Here is an 18,327-nt window from a genome sequence, read left to right on the forward strand (position 1 = left end):
TAGAATTGTTAGTCTATTTTTTAAAAATAAAAATCTAATATAAATGCTGCAGCGCTACAAAAACATGCAGATTTCTCTTCCATTTGTCTGGTTTATTTTTTACACAGCATTTTAGTTCTTGGAAGTTTATCATAATTTATTATTTATTACACAGAGCTCTCCAAACAACTTACAGCACATTTGTTTTATTATATTTTGAAAGCATGGCTTGAGGTAATAAGACCCCATATGTATACAGATTTCCTACTGTGCAGGAAAGTATAACCAGAGTTCCCACTTTTTTTCTTTCTTTTTTAAAAATTATAGACTCCTTTTCATCCATCAGATTACACAGCAGTGTTTGATAATAAAAATACAATACAGTAAAAACAATATATTCATCTGCCGGCAGAAGGACAGCAAAGAGGGAGCCAGACTTGCTTCTCCAGGGTAGGAGTTCCAGAGTCTGGGATCCGCCACCTTCAAATACCTGAAGGGCTGTCAGGTTTGTTAACCCTGTTGTTTGACAGACAGAGACAGACAGACAGACAGACAGACAGACAGACAGACACACACACACACACACACACACACACGAGGTGTGCTGCTTCTGAACATGAATGTTCCATTTAGCTACTGCAACCAATTGCCTTCAATCGGCTTCACCTTCACAAATTTGTCAAATCCCCTTTAGAACCATTTAATTGTGTAGTCACATCAGGTGCGAGTGAATTCCATGCATATGGACTGTGTGGAAGAAGAAGTTTCTTTTTACCTGTCCTGAATCAGGAGTGCCAACTTTGCCCTGCAACTGTGGGCACCTGGGGCTGTGGGTGCCATGAAGCCTGAGTGGCCCTGGCACCAAAGTCTGTGGGTGCCCAGCCCCTTCACGGACAAATTTGTGGGTGCTTGGGCACCCAGGGTTCCTCTGTCCTGAATCTACTGCCCATCAATCTCACTGGCTTTCTAGTGTTCTGATAGAGAAACGATTCTGTATTCACGTTATTAGTGTTTGTTTCATAAAAGTTGTTAAGTTGTGGGTGAACATATCAGACGACACAGCGATTCTTCAAACAGCTCTTGTTTATTCAGAGGCCAGAACAGAACTGAAATGAAGGGTTCAGCCAGCCTGCTTATATACAGCTCCACTACAACGTAACTGTAACAACTTTCTAAAACTATCCAATCACTGCACTCACTTTCAATCCCCTATTTGCATAAGTATCTACAGTACCCCCCTGCTGGCCCAGGGTGAGAACTTCAGTACATAACAAAAGTTATACACTGAAAGGATTTGCTGAATTAATAAATTAGAAATTGGAATACAGAAAGGGGAGGTATGAGGAAGTCAGGGAAGTAAGTTATAAGAAAATAAGGGATTGAAATTATACTTGTTTTTATTTTTGTCTGTATTATTGTTTTCTTTTGTTTTTATATAATTTTTGAAACTTTAATAAAAATCTTCTTTTAAAAAAAGTTATACACTGATTGTAAAACAAAACAAAACTTCAAAGCGTTCCCCCCCCAAAAGATAAAACAATAAAATTGTCAGAAATTTACAAGCAAACTTTAAAACACACAGGAGCTAAAACAGATTGACATTCACACCAGCTTTCTAATCATCTGGGCAAGCTTGTCTAAACAGGAATGTTTTTTTTAAGCAGGCCCCTCTGGAAAGAGCGCAGTGAGGGCGCCTGCCTGGTGTCACGAGGCAGGGAGTTCCGAAGGGCAGGCGCAGCCCCGCCAAAAGGCAGAGTTCTCACAACTTGACCAGCCTCTATCCTGTCTCCTCTCAGGCATCTTTTAAAAACGAAAACCTATCGAGCCCCCAAACGCTTCATGCTCCGACCCCGCGCGAAACCCAGAGGGGAAAGACTGCCGCGAACCACCTTAACTTCCGCGAACCACCTTAAGCCGAAGCGGGAATCCCTGGCGTGGTGGCCTTTCCGCCAATGGGGCGAGAGCGAAGGCGGCGCCGGGAGGAGGCGGCAGGAGAGGCCGGCCAGGCCGCGCTCCCTGCGGGGCTGATGGCCGAGGCGAGGCCGGCGGGGGAGGCCGAGGGGAGCCCCGAAGCCCCAGGGGCTCCTCCGGGGGCCGCGCGGGGCCAGGCAGGTAACGTCTTCCTTTCAGGGGGATCTGACACGCAAAAAAGGGTCAAACGCGTGTGTGTGTGTTCGTGTGTATGCGTTCATTCCTTCATGTCAGTCAGGGGCTGCCGACCCCTCAGGACTCTTTCCAGTAAGTGGTGCATATTTATTCCGATATTGAATTTTCCACTATCAGAGCGGACTTCGAAAACGCTGAACAAACAAAAATCAGGTTTCTGCTTAAATTTACCAGGATCCTCAAGACACTTAAGCGGCTCCCTGGGCATTGGAGGCACTTGAGACGCATCCAGTGCACATCTTGCTCCTATTCGCAACCTGTTACTTCTGATCCCCCACGCTTCTCTTTTGAGGGAGGGATGGTTTGCGCGTGATTTTCAGTAGTTATTCACTGGGAAATAGCCTTGCTAATGTAACTAGTTTCATCCTCACCATGATCTACTGGAGGGATTTGATAAGAGTAAGCAGGTTGTATGCAAAAGCCAGTGCTTTCAAAAAAAAGCTTGTGCTTTTTTGTTTTTGGAAACCCTCTGCTGGGTTACTGTGGTCACTTTTGTGGGCTGGGACATCAAATGACCTGTATTCTTAGCTCAGCTGCCAGATGAATCTGGGGGAAATGTTGCTCCGTGTCCCCTGCTATTTGTTTCGGTAAAATAGGGATAATGGTGGTGCCATGGGCGTAGCTGGGAGGGCAGGCTCCTCACCCCCCATCAATCAAAATTAATAAAAATCAATATAAATCCAAGGTTCTGTTCCCTGCTAACAAAATTCCTGGCTACGCCCATTGGTGGTGCTTTGATTTTCTATAAACATTGAATGCTGAATGCAATACAGCAATACAGAAGCCCTTGCCACTCCTCCTTGGGTTTTACCCTCATTGCAATAGTGTTCAGTGTGGTGGAAAGAAAAGATACAAATTTAATAAATTAACTAAGCACAGTTCTTTACTCTTATATTCAAAGGGTAAATTGGGAGACATAGCAGTGTGAGTATAGAATCTGCTTCCTCACCCAAATACAGGAAGCAAGGAATGTCAGATGAGCGTTTGTGTGTGGAAATGCTTCAAACAGGCTTTTCTGTGTATATCTGGGGCTTTGCTGAGATTAACTTTCATGAGCAAATTTAAATGAGCAAATTTAAGCAATGAGCAAATTTCATGAGCAAATTTAAAGCACTTTACTGTCTTGAACATCTACAGATATTTGCCTTTTTTGAAAAAGGCATCAGCCACTCCTCTATAACACCAGCAAACACACACACACACACACACACACACACACACACACACGAGAGAGAGAGAGAGAGAGAGAGAGAGAGAGAGAGAGAGAGAGAGAGAGAGAGAGAGAGAGAGAGAGAACATTGTATTATTAGTAGGATATGTTACAGAATACCTGCAGAATATTTAACAGGGAAATATCTCTGAATCTTACACATGCAATTATAATTTCATTTCACCTAATCAGATCACAGCGACTTGTTTGGGGAAGAAATGTAATTGTCTGCTAATGGATTCCCAGGCCGCACAGTTGTTCTCAGTCATTCTAGCAAATGGGTTTGAAGATTGTGGCTTTTAATGCAGCAAGCAATTATTCTTAATTCATGTTTGCTTTACTTCCTGGGATTCCCAGAAAATGTCGATAATAGATTTCATCACAGGTTCTTATACATAGTTACTAAACTAATTTTTCATGTTGTTTTCTAGATGATGTGGTGATAGATAAGTCTTTGTATTGCAGTCTGTATGAGTCTGAAGGAAAACACTCCAAACATAGGTTTACAATCTCAGTGAGAGAATTAGGACTCGATTGCTGATGTCTAATTATGTTAGTTTCCCTGTTTTCTCTAGGTAGTTGCTAATATAATTCAACTGAAAATTGGTTTTTGTGAACATATTTATTTGTATCTTGATCCTGTAGGCAAGGAGTGCCAGATGATTGTGTTCATTTACTTTTGTTCTGAAGCTCCAAGCTACGTAACAACTCTAAACATCACAAAGCACTTTGTATGTTACACGTATCTTTTGTCTGCATTGTGCTAGGTCACATCTCAAGGAGTCCTTGAGCAAAGGAGACTGCTCAGAATATATCTAGGGACATTTTGCCTCATGCCTATTTGGCTGAGTATAATGGAGGAGCCATATTATGAAACATGTTAGGCAACTTTACAAATCTTTGATATTTTTAAATGTGATGGTAAGTGGCTCAAACACCTATTCACTGCATGCAAAGGCATTTGTTTTCAGGACATATTGGATTGTAAAAAATAATTATTCGGATGTTTGGAGACAGTAGGATAGTGCTATGTCCCACAATGGTCTCTTGTCATATAGGTTTTGCTGATGTTTTAGCTGTTTTCTTCCCAACCTATAGAACCTATAAAAGTACACCTTATACTTGATAGTCCTGCCACATGACCTTCAAATATCTGGAAAAAGCAACAACCAGTCTGTACAGGGTCTCAAAGAGGTTGAAAATATCTCAGGCCCCACCTGACCCTCTTATGCAGGGCTTCTCCACACTTACCTCTCCTCTGTGCCTTTACCGCTGAATCAGAGCAAACAGCAATTCACAGAAAACCTGAATTGCCATTGGTCACACTTCAGCTTTAAAGAGCGGGTTTTTACAGATAATGTTTTGGGGCGAAAGAAAGAGCGGTTGGATATGGAGCTTTAAAGCACAGACCTGAGCAAAAGGTAAATGTGGTTGAGTCCTCTCTTGTGGCCCTGCTTCTTTCTCATCCGCAGTGGGGGGTTACTCCGGTGACCATAGCAGAACCTCCTGGTCAGGGCTGAGCTCCTGCTGAGTTTTATGAGCTAAAGCAGCAACAATCTCTCCAGCACAGGTCGCAATCTGAAGGAGTGGCTGAAGGAACAATTCTGTGACCACCCCATCGAGCACTGTGAGGACACCCGGCTGCATGATGCCGCTTATGTGGGAGACTTGCAAACCATTAAAAGCCTGTTGGAGGAAGAGAGCTTCCAAAGGTAGCTCTCAGTTTTACTGAAATGGAGCATGGAGTCTCAGGTGATAAATCAAACACTTTAGCCCTGAGTACATTTTAGCCTCATGCAAATAGTCACTGAGGAACACTGAGGGTTCAAAGGGATGTATGAAGATGGGGATCTCCTACTGATCATCCTCCTGGGCTCTGTATGTTCCAGGTTCCATCTGCACATTTATTCCATGTATCAGATCTGTTCTGTCCATTTTTGTACAGTTCAGATTATGGGTAGCCTTCCTTATGAATTACTCAGGCGTACGTAATTCTGGGTGTATGTATCTAAGCTGGGGTTGCGTAGACCGTATTTTTCGCTCTATAAGGCGCACCAAACCATAAGACACACCTAGTTTTTGGAGGAGGAAAACAAGAAAAAAAAAATCTGAATTTCAGAAGCCAGAACAACAAGAGGGATCGCTGCGCAGCGAAAGCAGCGATCCCTCTTGCTGTTCTGGCTTCTGGGATAGCAGCACAGCCTGCACTCGCTCCATAAGACGCACACACATTTCCCCTTACTTTTTAGGAGGGAAAAAGTGAGTCTTATACAGCAAAAAATATGGTAGGTTTGGGTGTGCATGTGTGCAGTCAGTGACAGACTGTTTGCATTAAATGGATACTGGACGGGGCTGATTGGAATTGTAGTCCAAAACAACTGAAGAGTGGCAGGTTAGCAAAGGCTGCATGTGATTGTGCCTTATATATCTATTTAGACGTGATTTTATTCCCACGTGGGTGGCGCTGTGGGTAAAACCTCAGCGCCTAGGACTTGCCAATCGTATGGTCGGCGGTTCGAATCCCCGCGGTGGGGTGCGCTCCCGTTGCTCGGTCCCAGCTCCTGCCCACCTAGCAGTTCGAAAGCACCCTTAAGTGCAAGTAGATAAATAGGCACCGCTTTATAGTGGGAAGGTAAACGGCGTTTCCGTGTGCTGTGTTGGTGCTGGCTCGCCAGAGCAGCTTCGTCACGCTGGCCACGTGACCTGGAAGTGTCCTCGGACAGCGCTGGCCCCCGGCCTCTTGAGTGAGATGGGCGCACAACCCTAGAGTCGGACACGACTGGCCCATACGGGCAGGGGTACCTTTACCTTTACCTTTATTCCCACGCTGTCAGAAAATTGTTGTTATGGATAACATAGGACATCCAGGGAAAGAATCCAGGGAGAGGAAAGTTGGTGTTTGTTCTCAATTTTTGCCCCACACTTGCTGAGAACAGTGCATGCTCACGGGGGGAAGCAAGGCAAGATCCAGGCACGCTCATGAATTACTTAGTTGTGCTGCTTTTGCTTTCTTCAGCCGCATCAATGAGAAATCCGTGTGGTGTTGTGGTTGGCTGCCTTGTACGCCGCTGCGGATTGCTGCCACGGCAGGACATGGAAACTGTGTGGATTTCCTGATTCAGAAAGGGGCAGAGATTGATCTTGTGGACGTGAAAGGGCAAACTGCCCTGTACGTAGCTGTTGTGAATGGGCATCTGGAATGCGCACAGATCCTTCTGCAAGCTGGAGCTGATCCCAATGGGAGCCGTCACCACCGCAGCACCCCCGTGTATCATGCTGCCCGGGTAGGCAGCACGGACATCCTGAGAGAGCTGATCAGGTAAGTGCAGAGTGATTTTGCTTCATCTTTGCCCAGGAGCCAGTTGCCGGTCAGCCAAATAGGGTATGTTTGTTCAATTCCAACAGGCAGCAATTGTCAGTGAGAGAAGATAGGCAGAGTTGGGGGAGGGTCCTCAGAAAATGGAAAGACTTGAGAATTCCATTTTTAGGGTAGGAGAAATTCAGAATCCTTTCAAATACCTACACTTCTTCTTTTTCTTCTTTGCAAAATTTAAGGTGTTACCATTCTGACAAAAACGTGCTCAAGACGGCACACTTCTATTCTTCCCTTCCTGACCATTCTGAGAATAAGAACATATATGAGTTATTCGCACAGCAGCTGCAACATCCCATGCTGATGGCTGACATGTGGAACAGGGATTGCAGGTCATAGAATCATAGAGTTGGAAGAGACCACAAGGGCCATCGAGTCCAACCCCCTGCCAAGCAGGAAACACCATCAGAGCACTCCTGACATATGGTTGTCAAGCCTCTGCTTAAAGACCTCCAAAGAAGGAGACTCCACCACACTCCTTGGCAGCAAATTCCACTGTCGAACAGCTCTTACTGTCAGGAAGTTCTTCTTAATGTTTAGGTGGAATCTTCTTTCTTGTAGTTTGGAACCATTGCTCCTTGTCCGCTTCTCTGGAGCAGCAGAAAACAACCTTTCTCCCTCCTCTATGTGACATCCTTTTATATATTTGAACATGGCTATCATATCACCCCTTAACCTCCTCTTCTCCAGGCTAAACATGCCCGGCTCCCTTAGCCGTTCCTCATAAGGCATCGTTTCCAGGCCTTTGACCATTTTGGTTGCCCTCCTCTGGACACGTTCCAGTTTGTCAGTGTCCTTCTTTAACTGTGGTGCCCAGAACTGAACACAGTACTCCAGGTGAGGTCTGACCAGAGCAGAATACAGTGGCACTATTACTTCCCTTGATCTAGATGCTATACTCCTATTGATGCAGCCCAGAATGTCCATTCTTGAAGGTCTGGCTTTCCATCTTCTCTCTTGTCAAAGTTAAACATTTGAAGTCCCATTTTGACCCCACCTCCCCACCCTCAAGGCAGCTGGTAAAGAATGAGTCATAAAAACATCAAAGATGGTTAAAAATATGTCTCACCACTACAATGACATTGTAGCCAGCAAAATTCAAAGAGAGAAGCAACAAAGCCAGAAACAAACCAGACAGATTACAGCCTTCACCAGTAACACATTGCCTTAACCTGGGGTCTGAAGGCAGATAAAGAGTTGGCATTCCAGGGCAAATACGTCCAGAGCCAGCCAAACAAACAAATAACCCCTGGGATTGCCACCTAGTGTGTACTCAAGAGCCACTCACACCACCAGTCCCAAGTCTCTAATAGGTGTGCCTTCCGATAAACTTGTTGAAGGATAGGAGATAAATGCCTACAATAGATAAGATAGATACACACTCTTAAACACCCATTAATTAAACACCACTTTACTTAGGTGTACACATAAAATTTTCTGTATAGAAATCTGAAAAGCTGATGTTTGAAGTGTCATGTTGCAGTGGAGGCAGCTGAGCCATTCAGTTCTGTGAGCCAAACCACATGTGATGGTGGCAGAACCACATGTCAGAACCACATCCAGGGTTTCTTGCATCTCTATGATCTATATGAATTTTGGTGTAAGGTGATGGTGTGCAGATTTATACTTCTGCTGCAAGGACTCTTAGCCAGCAATATTAAATGTAGACTTTGGAAAGCTTTCAAGTTTAAAATTAACTGACCCTAGCCAATATCTTCTCATTAAATAATTTCTCTTTCAAGATGACTATGCTAATACCAGATTGTCAAGTTGAAATGCAGCTATTAATCAGTTTAAATTGCTTTGTGGAAAGCTTAAAATATCAATTATGCCACTCATACTACAGAAAATGCACTCGTCCAATAAAATACAGATACATAACATATGCCCAGCTGCTAAAGCAAGCAAACAAAATTCCACATCCAGTCTAGCTTGACCCTAAGAATTATGACCTAAGCAAATATACTTTCGGGGGGGAAGGGACTGTCCTATGTTAGAACATCTCTCCAACATTTTTGACCTGGGTACATGATAAACCATCCATCTGACACATGCCCTAGTTTAGCAATGCATGCAGCTACACTGAAAGCACACCTGTGTCCCCATTTCCAATTCACAGAGCATGTGGCTTATCTGAGATGGCTTTTCATGTGTCTGTGCGGGAAAAGAAATATTAGAAGGTCTAAGGAGTGAGCTTCTGCTTCCCATCCCTCAACTAGACTGCAATACAGTGGTGCCCCGCAAGACGAATGCCTCGCTAAACGAAAAACCCGCAAGACGAAAGGGTTTTCCGATTTTTAGCGGCTTTGCAAGACGAATTTCCCTATGGGCGCCTTCTCCTCTGTTCCCGGACCTGTCCTAAGGCTTGCGGTGGGAGGTCTGGGAACAGAGGACAAGGCGCGAAGGGCTTCTCCTCTGTTCCCGGGGTTTGCAGTGGGAGGAGGGTTTTTCCTCCCCACCGCCAACATTCAGAACAGCATTCTTCTGAAGGCTGGCGGGGGGCAAAAGTCTTTGTCCCCCCTGCCTGCCTTCCCGGGGGCTTTTAAATCGCCCCGGGACAGCGGAGAATTCCTCCGCTGTCCCGGGGCGATTTTAAAATGCTGGCGGGCGGCAGCGCTGCCGCCCGCCAGCATTTTAAGATCGCCCCGGACAGCGGTCCCGGGAAAGCAGGCGGGGGGAAGCAAAGACTTTCGCCCTCGCCGGCCTTCAGAAGAGGTCGGGGGACAGACTGTCCCCGGACCTGGTCTGAAGGCGGTTTCCATAGGAACGCATTGATTTTCAATGCATTCCTATGGGAAACCGTGCTTCGCAAGACGAAAAACTCGCAAGACGAAAAGACTTGCGGAACGAATTAATTTCGTCTTGCGAGGCACCACTGTACAACTTTCCAGGTGCATGTCGGATTTGTCTCCTGACAGCCATTCAGAAGCAGGGACACCATTTTTTATTTGGGGTGGTGAGAAAGAAGGTTCACAGCAAGATTCAGTAGGCCATTCTTGGATGTTTTCAAAATTAAATTGCAAAACAAAAACAGTTGGAGCCAAAAAACCAGGATGAGCAGAAAGCAAATAGCCACTACCACTGTTTTGCAATTACTTGGGCAAGTGTTGCTCAAACTGATAAGTTCTACAGCAGTTCTTATCCTTTCAAACACTCGTACAGAATCAGAAAACATCTTACAGATTTAGTTTCACTTGTCAGCCTTTTCATGGGCAACACTCTGGCGTGAGAGGCCATGGATGCTTTAGCTAAAGATTCCAGCATTGCATGGGCTTGGGCTTGGTGACTGGGGTCCCTTCCAACTCCACAGTTCCAGGATTCTATCAGGTAGAACAGCCTTTTCATGAGTAGGAGGCTCTTTCCTCATCATGTGAAAGGGTTCTGGAGAATTCCCTCTCCTGAAAGGCCAAATCAGAAAACAAAAACTGTAAGCAGACCATGTGCCACCCCATGATTTCACGTAGCCTGACTAGTCTCTGAGCATGCAGATAGTGCTGACTGACTTCATAGGGAATTGTCTGCGTTCTTCAAAGTGGTATTTTCCAGCTTCGCAATGACTAGTAAGTTCTACATACAGACATAACCAGGACTTTCCCCCACAAACCTGGCACAGAATAATATCACCCTTTCCTTATTAACCAGGGAGTGGAGGTAGAATGGAAATATATAATTAGGAAAGCAGAACCTCATTCTTAGACTGTTTGGATGGGAAGGTAAAGTTATTCCTAAGTCATATAATTACTCCATAGGGACATTTGGAGACTCTGCTTAGAGTGGAATCCTCTTCCTGGTTACAGCAGAGCCAAACACAACTGCTCTGCTTCTGGTGACTTTTGCCTTGGCAAGCGCAACTAGTCTGCAGGATTTACATTTCAAACAAACATGTTGCTCTCAGTGATAGCTTTGAAATCCTGCTCAACTCTTTGAGATCTGTCTAGCAATAAACAGAAAACGAATACTTGGCCATTTATTTGACGAGCTGCCATTTCCCGCCTTCCCGTTTTGCTGCTGCTGTCCATACTTTTCTACTCTGCCAGCCGTTATTATCACAAAAGGTTGGTTTCCTGAAGGTGTGTGCATCTTTGTGTCTGTCAATAGTGAAAGTCATATGAGGAGATCTCTAGAAGGCAACAAGTTCGGAAATGCTGTTGGTGTTTGTGTGAGTTGACAGCACTGGAACAGTCACATTAAAGGGCCAAAGAGGCAGGACAAGTGGTAAGCGACCAAAAATGGGGCTACCCCAGTGGCATCCCCAATTCCCCCCCCTCTCCCCCTTGAGTTGGTATGGGATAGAGGAGGAAGATCAGCACAGTAATACTACTACTTCATATTAATAGAGTACTTCTAATATTCAAAGTACTTAATATGCATGATCTAAAACAGTCCTCTAGTGTTGTTATTATTATTTGCATATAGCAGGTAGGGGGAATGAAGGCAAAAGGCAGAGGCTTACCTAAAACCGTTTTGTGAGTTCATGGCTCTAGTAAGAATTGCACCAGCTGTCTCACAGCCCTGTCTCTTAGCCATTGCTCACTTCTGGTTAGGGAAGACGTGTGAGTCCAGCCCAGAGAATCTAGCCAAGGCCTATTGCAGCTCCCGCTGCTGAAAGCTGAGCTGCTCATGTTCTTTGCCTTTTTTATTGACTTAGCAATGACTGCCTTGTGGGAATTCTATGGTTGTGGTCAGTATTCAGATATCAGAAGGTAAAGTTAGTGTGTACATTGCAGCCACCAATTTTCCATTTCAAAACAGCATCAACTTGACCCCTGCACTCATTTCCAACAAGGCCAGGAAAGGTGCAATATGCCTTTTAATGCAGCCTCCTTCCTGAATACTGAGACACTGCATGACTGTGAATTTGTTTTAGGTTGACCCCTGGCCCACACCTATTTTTGGGAGTGGGAAGGAATTATTATTATTATTAATATTTTATTTATACCCCGCCCATCTGACTGGGTTGCCCAGGAAGGATTCAAAATACAGTGATACCTTGGGTTACAGATGCATCAGGTTACAGGCACTTCAGGTTACAGACTCCACTAACCCAGAAATAGTACCTCGGTTTAAGAACTTTGCTTCAGGATGAAAACAGAAATTGTGCAGCGGCGGCACAGCGGCAGCAGGAGGCCTCATTAGCTAAAATGGTGCTTCAGGTTAAGAACACTTTCAGATTAAGAACGGACCTCTGGAACGAATTAAGTTCTTAACCTGAGGTACCACTGTACATTACAGGGCAGAATCTCAAACCTCATGATCTTATCAGTAATAAACGCTGAAGGATTTTGTCAACACTTAACCTAAATTCTTCCGAAATCTCCCTTAAGTTATGGATATGGCATACTGTGGCCTGCACTGAGGAGGGTGATCCATGCATGGGGAGAATTGTACTTAACTGAGGCAGGAGATCGGCTGGAATACCTGTAGTAACTTCTGGTTCTGTGCTTCTGCAGTCCAACAGGACTGGCTCTTTTAAGGAATCTGTGTCCCCTCATCCCTCTCTGTTGGGCCACATTTTAGACAACCTCAATCTTATGCTTCCCAAAATAGTCAGGATAGCATATGTGATTTTTCATTTTAGTCAGGGAGAGCTCAGTCTGGGCTTTCCCCCAGTTTACCCACAGAGGGCGGCACAATTCTTTCGCACCAGCACATCTCTGGAGTCTTGGCTTTCATAGTTTACATTCTGAATATTGCTAAACGCTCTCTGTTTCAATCTTGCCATGTGAAAGCTATCCTAGCAACTAGCAAGCTGGCTACTTGGCAGATATATATTCTTGTCTGTAACCACATGAGGTGAAAAGCAGATTTAATTGGCACTACCTTTAGAGAAGGATTTAACAAAGCCTCTTTGCCTCACCCTGATGCTCATGTGAATTTGTAGCTTCTGAAACTGAGGAGGGAGAGACAGGAATCGTCAGTGCAGTGAGAGGCAAAGAGGGCAAGGTGGCCAGACGGCTAAAGAAAAACCCAGCCTGAACCTGACAGCGCAGGGAGCCAGTATAGCAACCGAGAGCAACATCTGATGATGTAGTTATAGTCAGAGAATCGTAGAATTGATGAGCAGGAAGGGACTCCAAGGGTCCTCTAGTCCACTCCCTGCAATGCAGGATTCTTAGCTAAAGCATCCATGACAGATGGCCATCCAACCTCTGCTTAAAAATCTCCAAGGAAGGAGAGTCCACCACCTCTCCTGGGAGTCCGTTCCACTGCCAAACAGCTCTTACTGTCTGAAAGTTCTTCCTGATGTTTCACTAGCTTGAATCCACTGGTTCAGTTCCTACTCTCCTGTGCAGAAGAAAACCAGCTTGTTCATCCTCCATGTGACAGACCTTGAGATATTTGAAGAGGCTATCATATCTCCTCAGTCTCCTTTTTTGCAGGCTAGACATACCCAGCTCCTTCAACAGTTCCTCATCAGATTTGGTTGGCAGAGCCTTGAGCACCTTGGTCACCCTCCTCTGTACCTGGATCCCCCCTCCCCCTTTTGAAGATAGGGACAGCATGTGCCCACCTGCGGTCTGCAGGGACCTCACCTGTTCTCCAAGAATTCTCGGAGATTATAGACAGAAGCTCTGAGATTACATCCTCAAACTCCTTTAGTACCCTTCAGTGAAGCTCCTCAGGCCCTGGAGATTTAAGTTCATTTAAAGTAGCCAGGTGTTCCCTTACTACCTCTTTTCCCATCTTGGGCTGCAGCTCCCTCCTTACATCATTTACTCTGTTATCACCAAGTTGGGCATCGCTTTCCTTTTGGGTGAAGACAGAGGCAAAGTAGGCCTTCACTCTGCCACCCAGTAGCATTTCTCCGTCTTCTCCATGCAGAGAACCTACCACTTGCTAGGCTCTCATCTTACTTCGGACATAGCCAAAGAAACCTTTTATTATTATTTTTAACCTCTCTTGTAAGCCTGAGCTCATTTTGAGCTTTGACCCAGCTGGCCTTCCCTGGGCAACCATGCTACTTGTGTATACTCCTCCTTTGTGATTTCCCCTTTCTTCCATTTCTTCTCCAAGCTCCTTATGCAGCCACACCAGTTTCTTTAGTGCCTCATGCTGTTGTCTGCGGATTGCACCTATTGTATTTATTGCATTTATATCCTACCTTTTTCTCCAAGGAGCTCAAGGTGGTGTTCTTGGTTTTCCTCCTGCTCCTTTAATCCCCACAGCAACCCAGTGAGGCAGGTGAAGCTGAACCAGTAAGCTTCATATCCAAGTGGGGATTTGAACCTTGAATCGCCAGGACCAAGGCTGACACTGAAAACACTGCACCCCACTGGCTCTCACCTAACGCTAGAGGTACATAATCTGGTGGAGGACGACCATCTCCTGCTCGACTTCACAAGGTTTTATTCCTATCCCGCTTGGTCCAAGGCACATAAAGTCCAACAGGGCAGGATTTTGCAGGTTGCCTAGCCACCATCTCGCCGCCACAAAAGAGCTTAATGAAAGCAGGGTTGCCATAGTCTTTCCCAATGAATTTCATTTTCTTTCCTCAGGTATGGCGCTGATGTGGATGTAAATCACCATCTGATCTCAGGGACCCCCAGCCCATCTTCCCGGCCGCTCACATCCCTGGTGGTCTGCCCGTTGTACATTAGCGCAGCCTATCACAACCTGCCATGCTTCCGGTTGATTCTGCAAGCGGGAGCCAACCCAGATTTTAACTCCTGTGGCCCCGTCAACATCCAGGGCTTCTCCAGGGGCTCTGCGGTGTGTGTCATGGATGCAGTCTTGAGACATGGGTGTGATGTGGCGTTTGTCAACCTCTTGATTGACTTCGGTGCCAACTTGAATCTGGTGAAATGGGAGACTCTGGGAGAAGGAGCTACAGGAAGGATCAAAGTGAACCCAGAAGCCTTGCAGGTGTTCAAAGAAGCCAGGAGTGAGTGGAAAACGTTATTTTGGCATTCATATTCTATCCCTGCAAAAGGAGTGCGTAGTGAACTGAAAGTACCTCTATTAGGGTTGTCAGCTGGTTTAAATTTTCATTGGGGATTTTTTTAACTGATGAAAATGGGGAAATGTTTTTAATACATAACATGGAAATTTAATAGTATCTGAATGTGATTTTCATTTAAATAATTATAGTAATTTATATAGAATTTTCCATATGAATTTCAAAAGCAGCACACAAACAAAAAGCTAATAAAACACCCATAAAATAAAATAATTTAACTAAAACAGTAAAAACAAAAAAGAAACACAGCTACAATCCACATTAGAGCCAGAACAATTAATGAATTCATTTTCAAAGGTCAACTGAGACAGAAATCTTTTTGCCTATTTTCAGTAAGTTAGCAAGGAGGAAGCTGTAGGAATCTTGTTGTGACCCATAGTACTGGGGTCCCTACAAGGAAGCCCTACTCCTTGCAAACAAGGTTTTAGAGATTTTACTTTGGTCAATTGGTGCATAAAGTTTGTTTACTGTAAACAAACAAATAAATCTAGGCTCCTCATAAGATGGAATTCAGAGGAGGAGCTCATCACTGCTGCAGAGGTGGGTGTGGCATGGACAGTGCTATTTTTCTATTAAAAGAAGTGCCGGAACTCACCGTGGACACCTCCCTCACTCTTAGAATGGCCATGGCGCCCAGCTGAGGGGGGCCAGAACTGAGTTCTGGTGAATTCTGGCTGAAAAAAAGCTCTGCGTATGGAAATCATGCAGGAGGCGACATAATAAGGATTAAATAATCATCAGAAATCATCTATTTATACCCTGCTCTTCTACTAAAAGTAGAAGAGTGCAGAATACCACATAACAATAAAACCATATATTATTAAATTTGACAGGTAGTACAGATACAACTACAATAAAACCTGTTTTAGTCTTTACAAGTAAGAACCAGCCCTTTGAGTTGGGCCTGGGAACTGACAGCTTTCCGTGTCATGTGGCCAGCAGGACTAAACTGCTTCTGGTGCAATGGGACACTGTGATGGAAACCAGAGCGCACGGAAACACTGTTTACCTTCCCACCACAGCGATACCTATTTATCTACTTGCACTGGTGTGCTTTTGAACTGCTAGGTTGGCAGGAGCTGGGACAGAGCAACAGGAGATCACCCCATTGTGCGGATTCAAACTGCCAACCTTCTGATCGGCAAGCAAAAGAGGCTTGGTGGTTTAGACCACAGCGCTACCTGCTCCCTTAGGGTGCCTGCCTAATATCAATGGGTAGGGAGTTCCAGCTGTAGGTACTGCTGCACTGAATGATCAATTCCTTGCAAGTCCAGAACAAACCTTATGAAGTATGTGTAAAAGTGCCAGTTCTTCAGATCAAAGCAGTTCTTCAGATACAAAGTAAGGCAATCCTTCAGGTAAACTTGAACCTAAGCTACTGAGGGCTTTTTATATACTAATATACCTTGAATATGGCCTGGTAACAAATGGGCAGCTAGTTCAGATTTGTGAGCAGCAGTGATATCCAACCAGCTCCTTCCTGCAGAGTCGCTGCTTAGTTCTTTCTCTCCCTGCTTATGGCTTTTCCACACTTCCACTTGTCTCGTGCCTAGAAAGCAGGGGACTGAGCGTTTGCTACTCCACTTTCCAGGAAAACCCACTCTTTAGTGCTGAATCGGAGCAAACACCAATTTGTGGGAAGCCCAATTGACATTCTCTCCAGTTCAGCACTGCAGAGTGGGTTTTCCCTGGGTGAAAGCTTAGAGCTGGGTGCCCCTCTCACTTCTGCATGCAGCCTAAAGGTATTAACTAGGCATAGGTGTTTGTGGGACTAGGAGTTGTGGGTCTGCTGTGGTACTCAGTTGTTTCTTTTTCTCTCCTTGTCTCTTTCTCGTGTGTTGCGTCACAGGCTGCCCTAGGAGTCTGATGTCTTTGTGCCGCGTGGCAGTACGAAGGACACTCGGGAAACGGCGTCTGCACCTGATCCATACTCTTCCAGTGCCAGACCAAATCATAAATTTTTTACTCCATAAACAGTAGTAAGGTCTCCTTGGATGTTTTAGAGGACAATTCCCTTCCTTCATTGTTTCCTCCCCCCCTTTAATGAGGATTTTGCTTTTTTAAGAGTGAGCAATTGAAAACAGGAAGAACTGTTTGTGTTTGTTTAATGCTATAAAATTATTTTCATGATATTATTTCTGTTAATTATTCTCTATAATTTGGGTTTTAGCAAAGCTGCTTCCTGGTGAATTTGATCTGATGTGTTACAGTGCTTCACGTATCATGAAAAAGATAAGACATGGTCCTATAGCTTTAGTGCAGACAGTATTTGTCTTTAGTGGTGTGGATGTGTTTATTTAAAGCACGTGCTGTTATTCCAAAAACAGCTCAAGGTATTTATTTAGCAGGCATTGTGGCAAGGCTCTGCCTCGGGGCTGCCACAGACACCTCACCCTTCTCCATCCTGGGATGAGGCAGCAACTCAGCCAGAGGGAGGCCAGGCAGTGGCATAGCGTGGGGGGTGCAGGGGGGGCCGGCCGCACCGGGCGCAACATCTGGGGGTTAGGGTTAGGGGCGCAAATCCACGGGTTAGGGGGCGCAAATTACTTGCCTTGCCCCGGGTGCTGACAACCCACGCTACGCCACTGAGGCCAGGTGAGCAGTCCTGCTCTTCTGAGGGCTCAGGATGAGTTCTGCAGTCATAGGCAGCAGAAAGTAGTTCAGGGTCGCAATCTACATGGTTTTGGTTCCAAGACTTACCTCATCTCTCGCCATACGGCCAACTCCAACAACCTACATATTCCCAGTCGTGCCTTCCCTATACAAATGACATATATGTTTTAAAATGCACTCATCTGATTTTTTCATGCTATTCAAATAATCACCAGTAAATTATTGTTGCTCTTGATGATTAGCTGTTGTGGAATTTATTTCTGTTTCTTTTCAGCACAGTGTAAAGTATACTAAAAATCTTGTCCATCAGTAGCATGAGGTAACCACAGTTCTGAAGCATTTTATCTTAAGGCGAATGCAGCGTTTTCTGATGTCCAAAATATGTACCTTTGGCTACTAATGCTATTCGTATTTATTATTCACAAAGCACCTGCATTTTTCTATGTGCTGTAAAAATATTTAAAATATTGGTTGTATCCAGTGTAGTGCAAGCAGAGTTCCTCCTACAACAGGACCCCAAGGCTTTGGATCAGATTTTGAGGATGCACAGAGTGGATGCCCAGGGTGCAGGAATCATAGAAGAGTTGGAAGGAATCTCAGCCAAAGCATCCATGACAGATGGCCATCCAACATTTGCTTAAAAACCTCCAAGGAAGGAGAGTCTTTCACCACCGGAGGGAGTCTGTTCCACTGTTGAACAGCTCTTCCCGCTGGAAAGTTCTTCCTGATGTTTAGTCTGACTCTCCTTTCTTGTAACTTGAAGCCATGGGTTCGAGTCCTACCCTCCAGAGCAGGAGAAAACAAGCTTGCTCTGTCTTTCATGTGACAGCCCTTGAGATATTTGGAAGGGAGAGTCTTGTTGTGCATACAGAAGGCGCTTCCAGCGGTGCCCTCTTACTGTTGGATACAACCATAGTCCATGACCACAGGTTTACAATCTACCACCCGACTTTTTCTTGGTTAACAGGACTTGAGTCTGATCAGCTGCATTGATCACTGCCATTGCACAAAGAGAAAACTGAAGGATCA

General features: G+C 45.0%; 1 protein-coding gene across 3 annotated transcripts; it reads left to right on the forward strand.

Moving 5' to 3' along the window:
- Positions 1-1,916: 1,916 nt before the first annotated feature.
- Positions 1,917-16,820, forward strand: ASB1 (ankyrin repeat and SOCS box containing 1). Of its 3 annotated transcripts, none has more exons than XM_081895565.1 (6): positions 1,917-2,091; positions 4,926-5,067; positions 6,372-6,674; positions 13,844-13,906; positions 14,225-14,610; positions 16,535-16,820. In XM_081895565.1, the coding sequence occupies exons 1-6, from the start codon at positions 1,932-1,934 to the stop codon at positions 16,663-16,665; spliced, it is 1,185 nt and encodes a 394-aa protein (XP_081751691.1). In that variant the 5' UTR covers positions 1,917-1,931; the 3' UTR covers positions 16,666-16,820. The 3 variants fall into 3 exon arrangements, with proteins under 3 accessions (XP_081751691.1, XP_081751692.1, XP_081751693.1); XM_081895566.1 differs by having other exon boundaries at positions 13,895-13,906; XM_081895567.1 differs by lacking the exon at positions 13,844-13,906.
- Positions 16,821-18,327: the final 1,507 nt, after the last annotated feature.

The sequence above is a fragment of the Podarcis melisellensis genome (assembly GCF_964234715.1).
Source record: "Podarcis melisellensis genome assembly, chromosome: 1".
Lineage (NCBI taxonomy): Eukaryota > Metazoa > Chordata > Lepidosauria > Squamata > Lacertidae > Podarcis > Podarcis melisellensis.

Coding starts and splice junctions, on each gene's coding strand:
- ASB1 (XM_081895565.1), top strand. CDS start 1,932: ATGGGGCGAGAGCGAAGGCGGCGCCGGGAGGAGGCGGCAGGAGAGGCC. Junction 6,675..13,843: donor ATCCTGAGAGAGCTGATCAG/GTAAGTGCAGAG, acceptor TTTTTCTCCAAG/GAGCTCAAGGTGGTGTTCTT. Junction 14,611..16,534: donor GGTGTTCAAAGAAGCCAGGA/GTGAGTGGAAAA, acceptor GTTGCGTCACAG/GCTGCCCTAGGAGTCTGATG.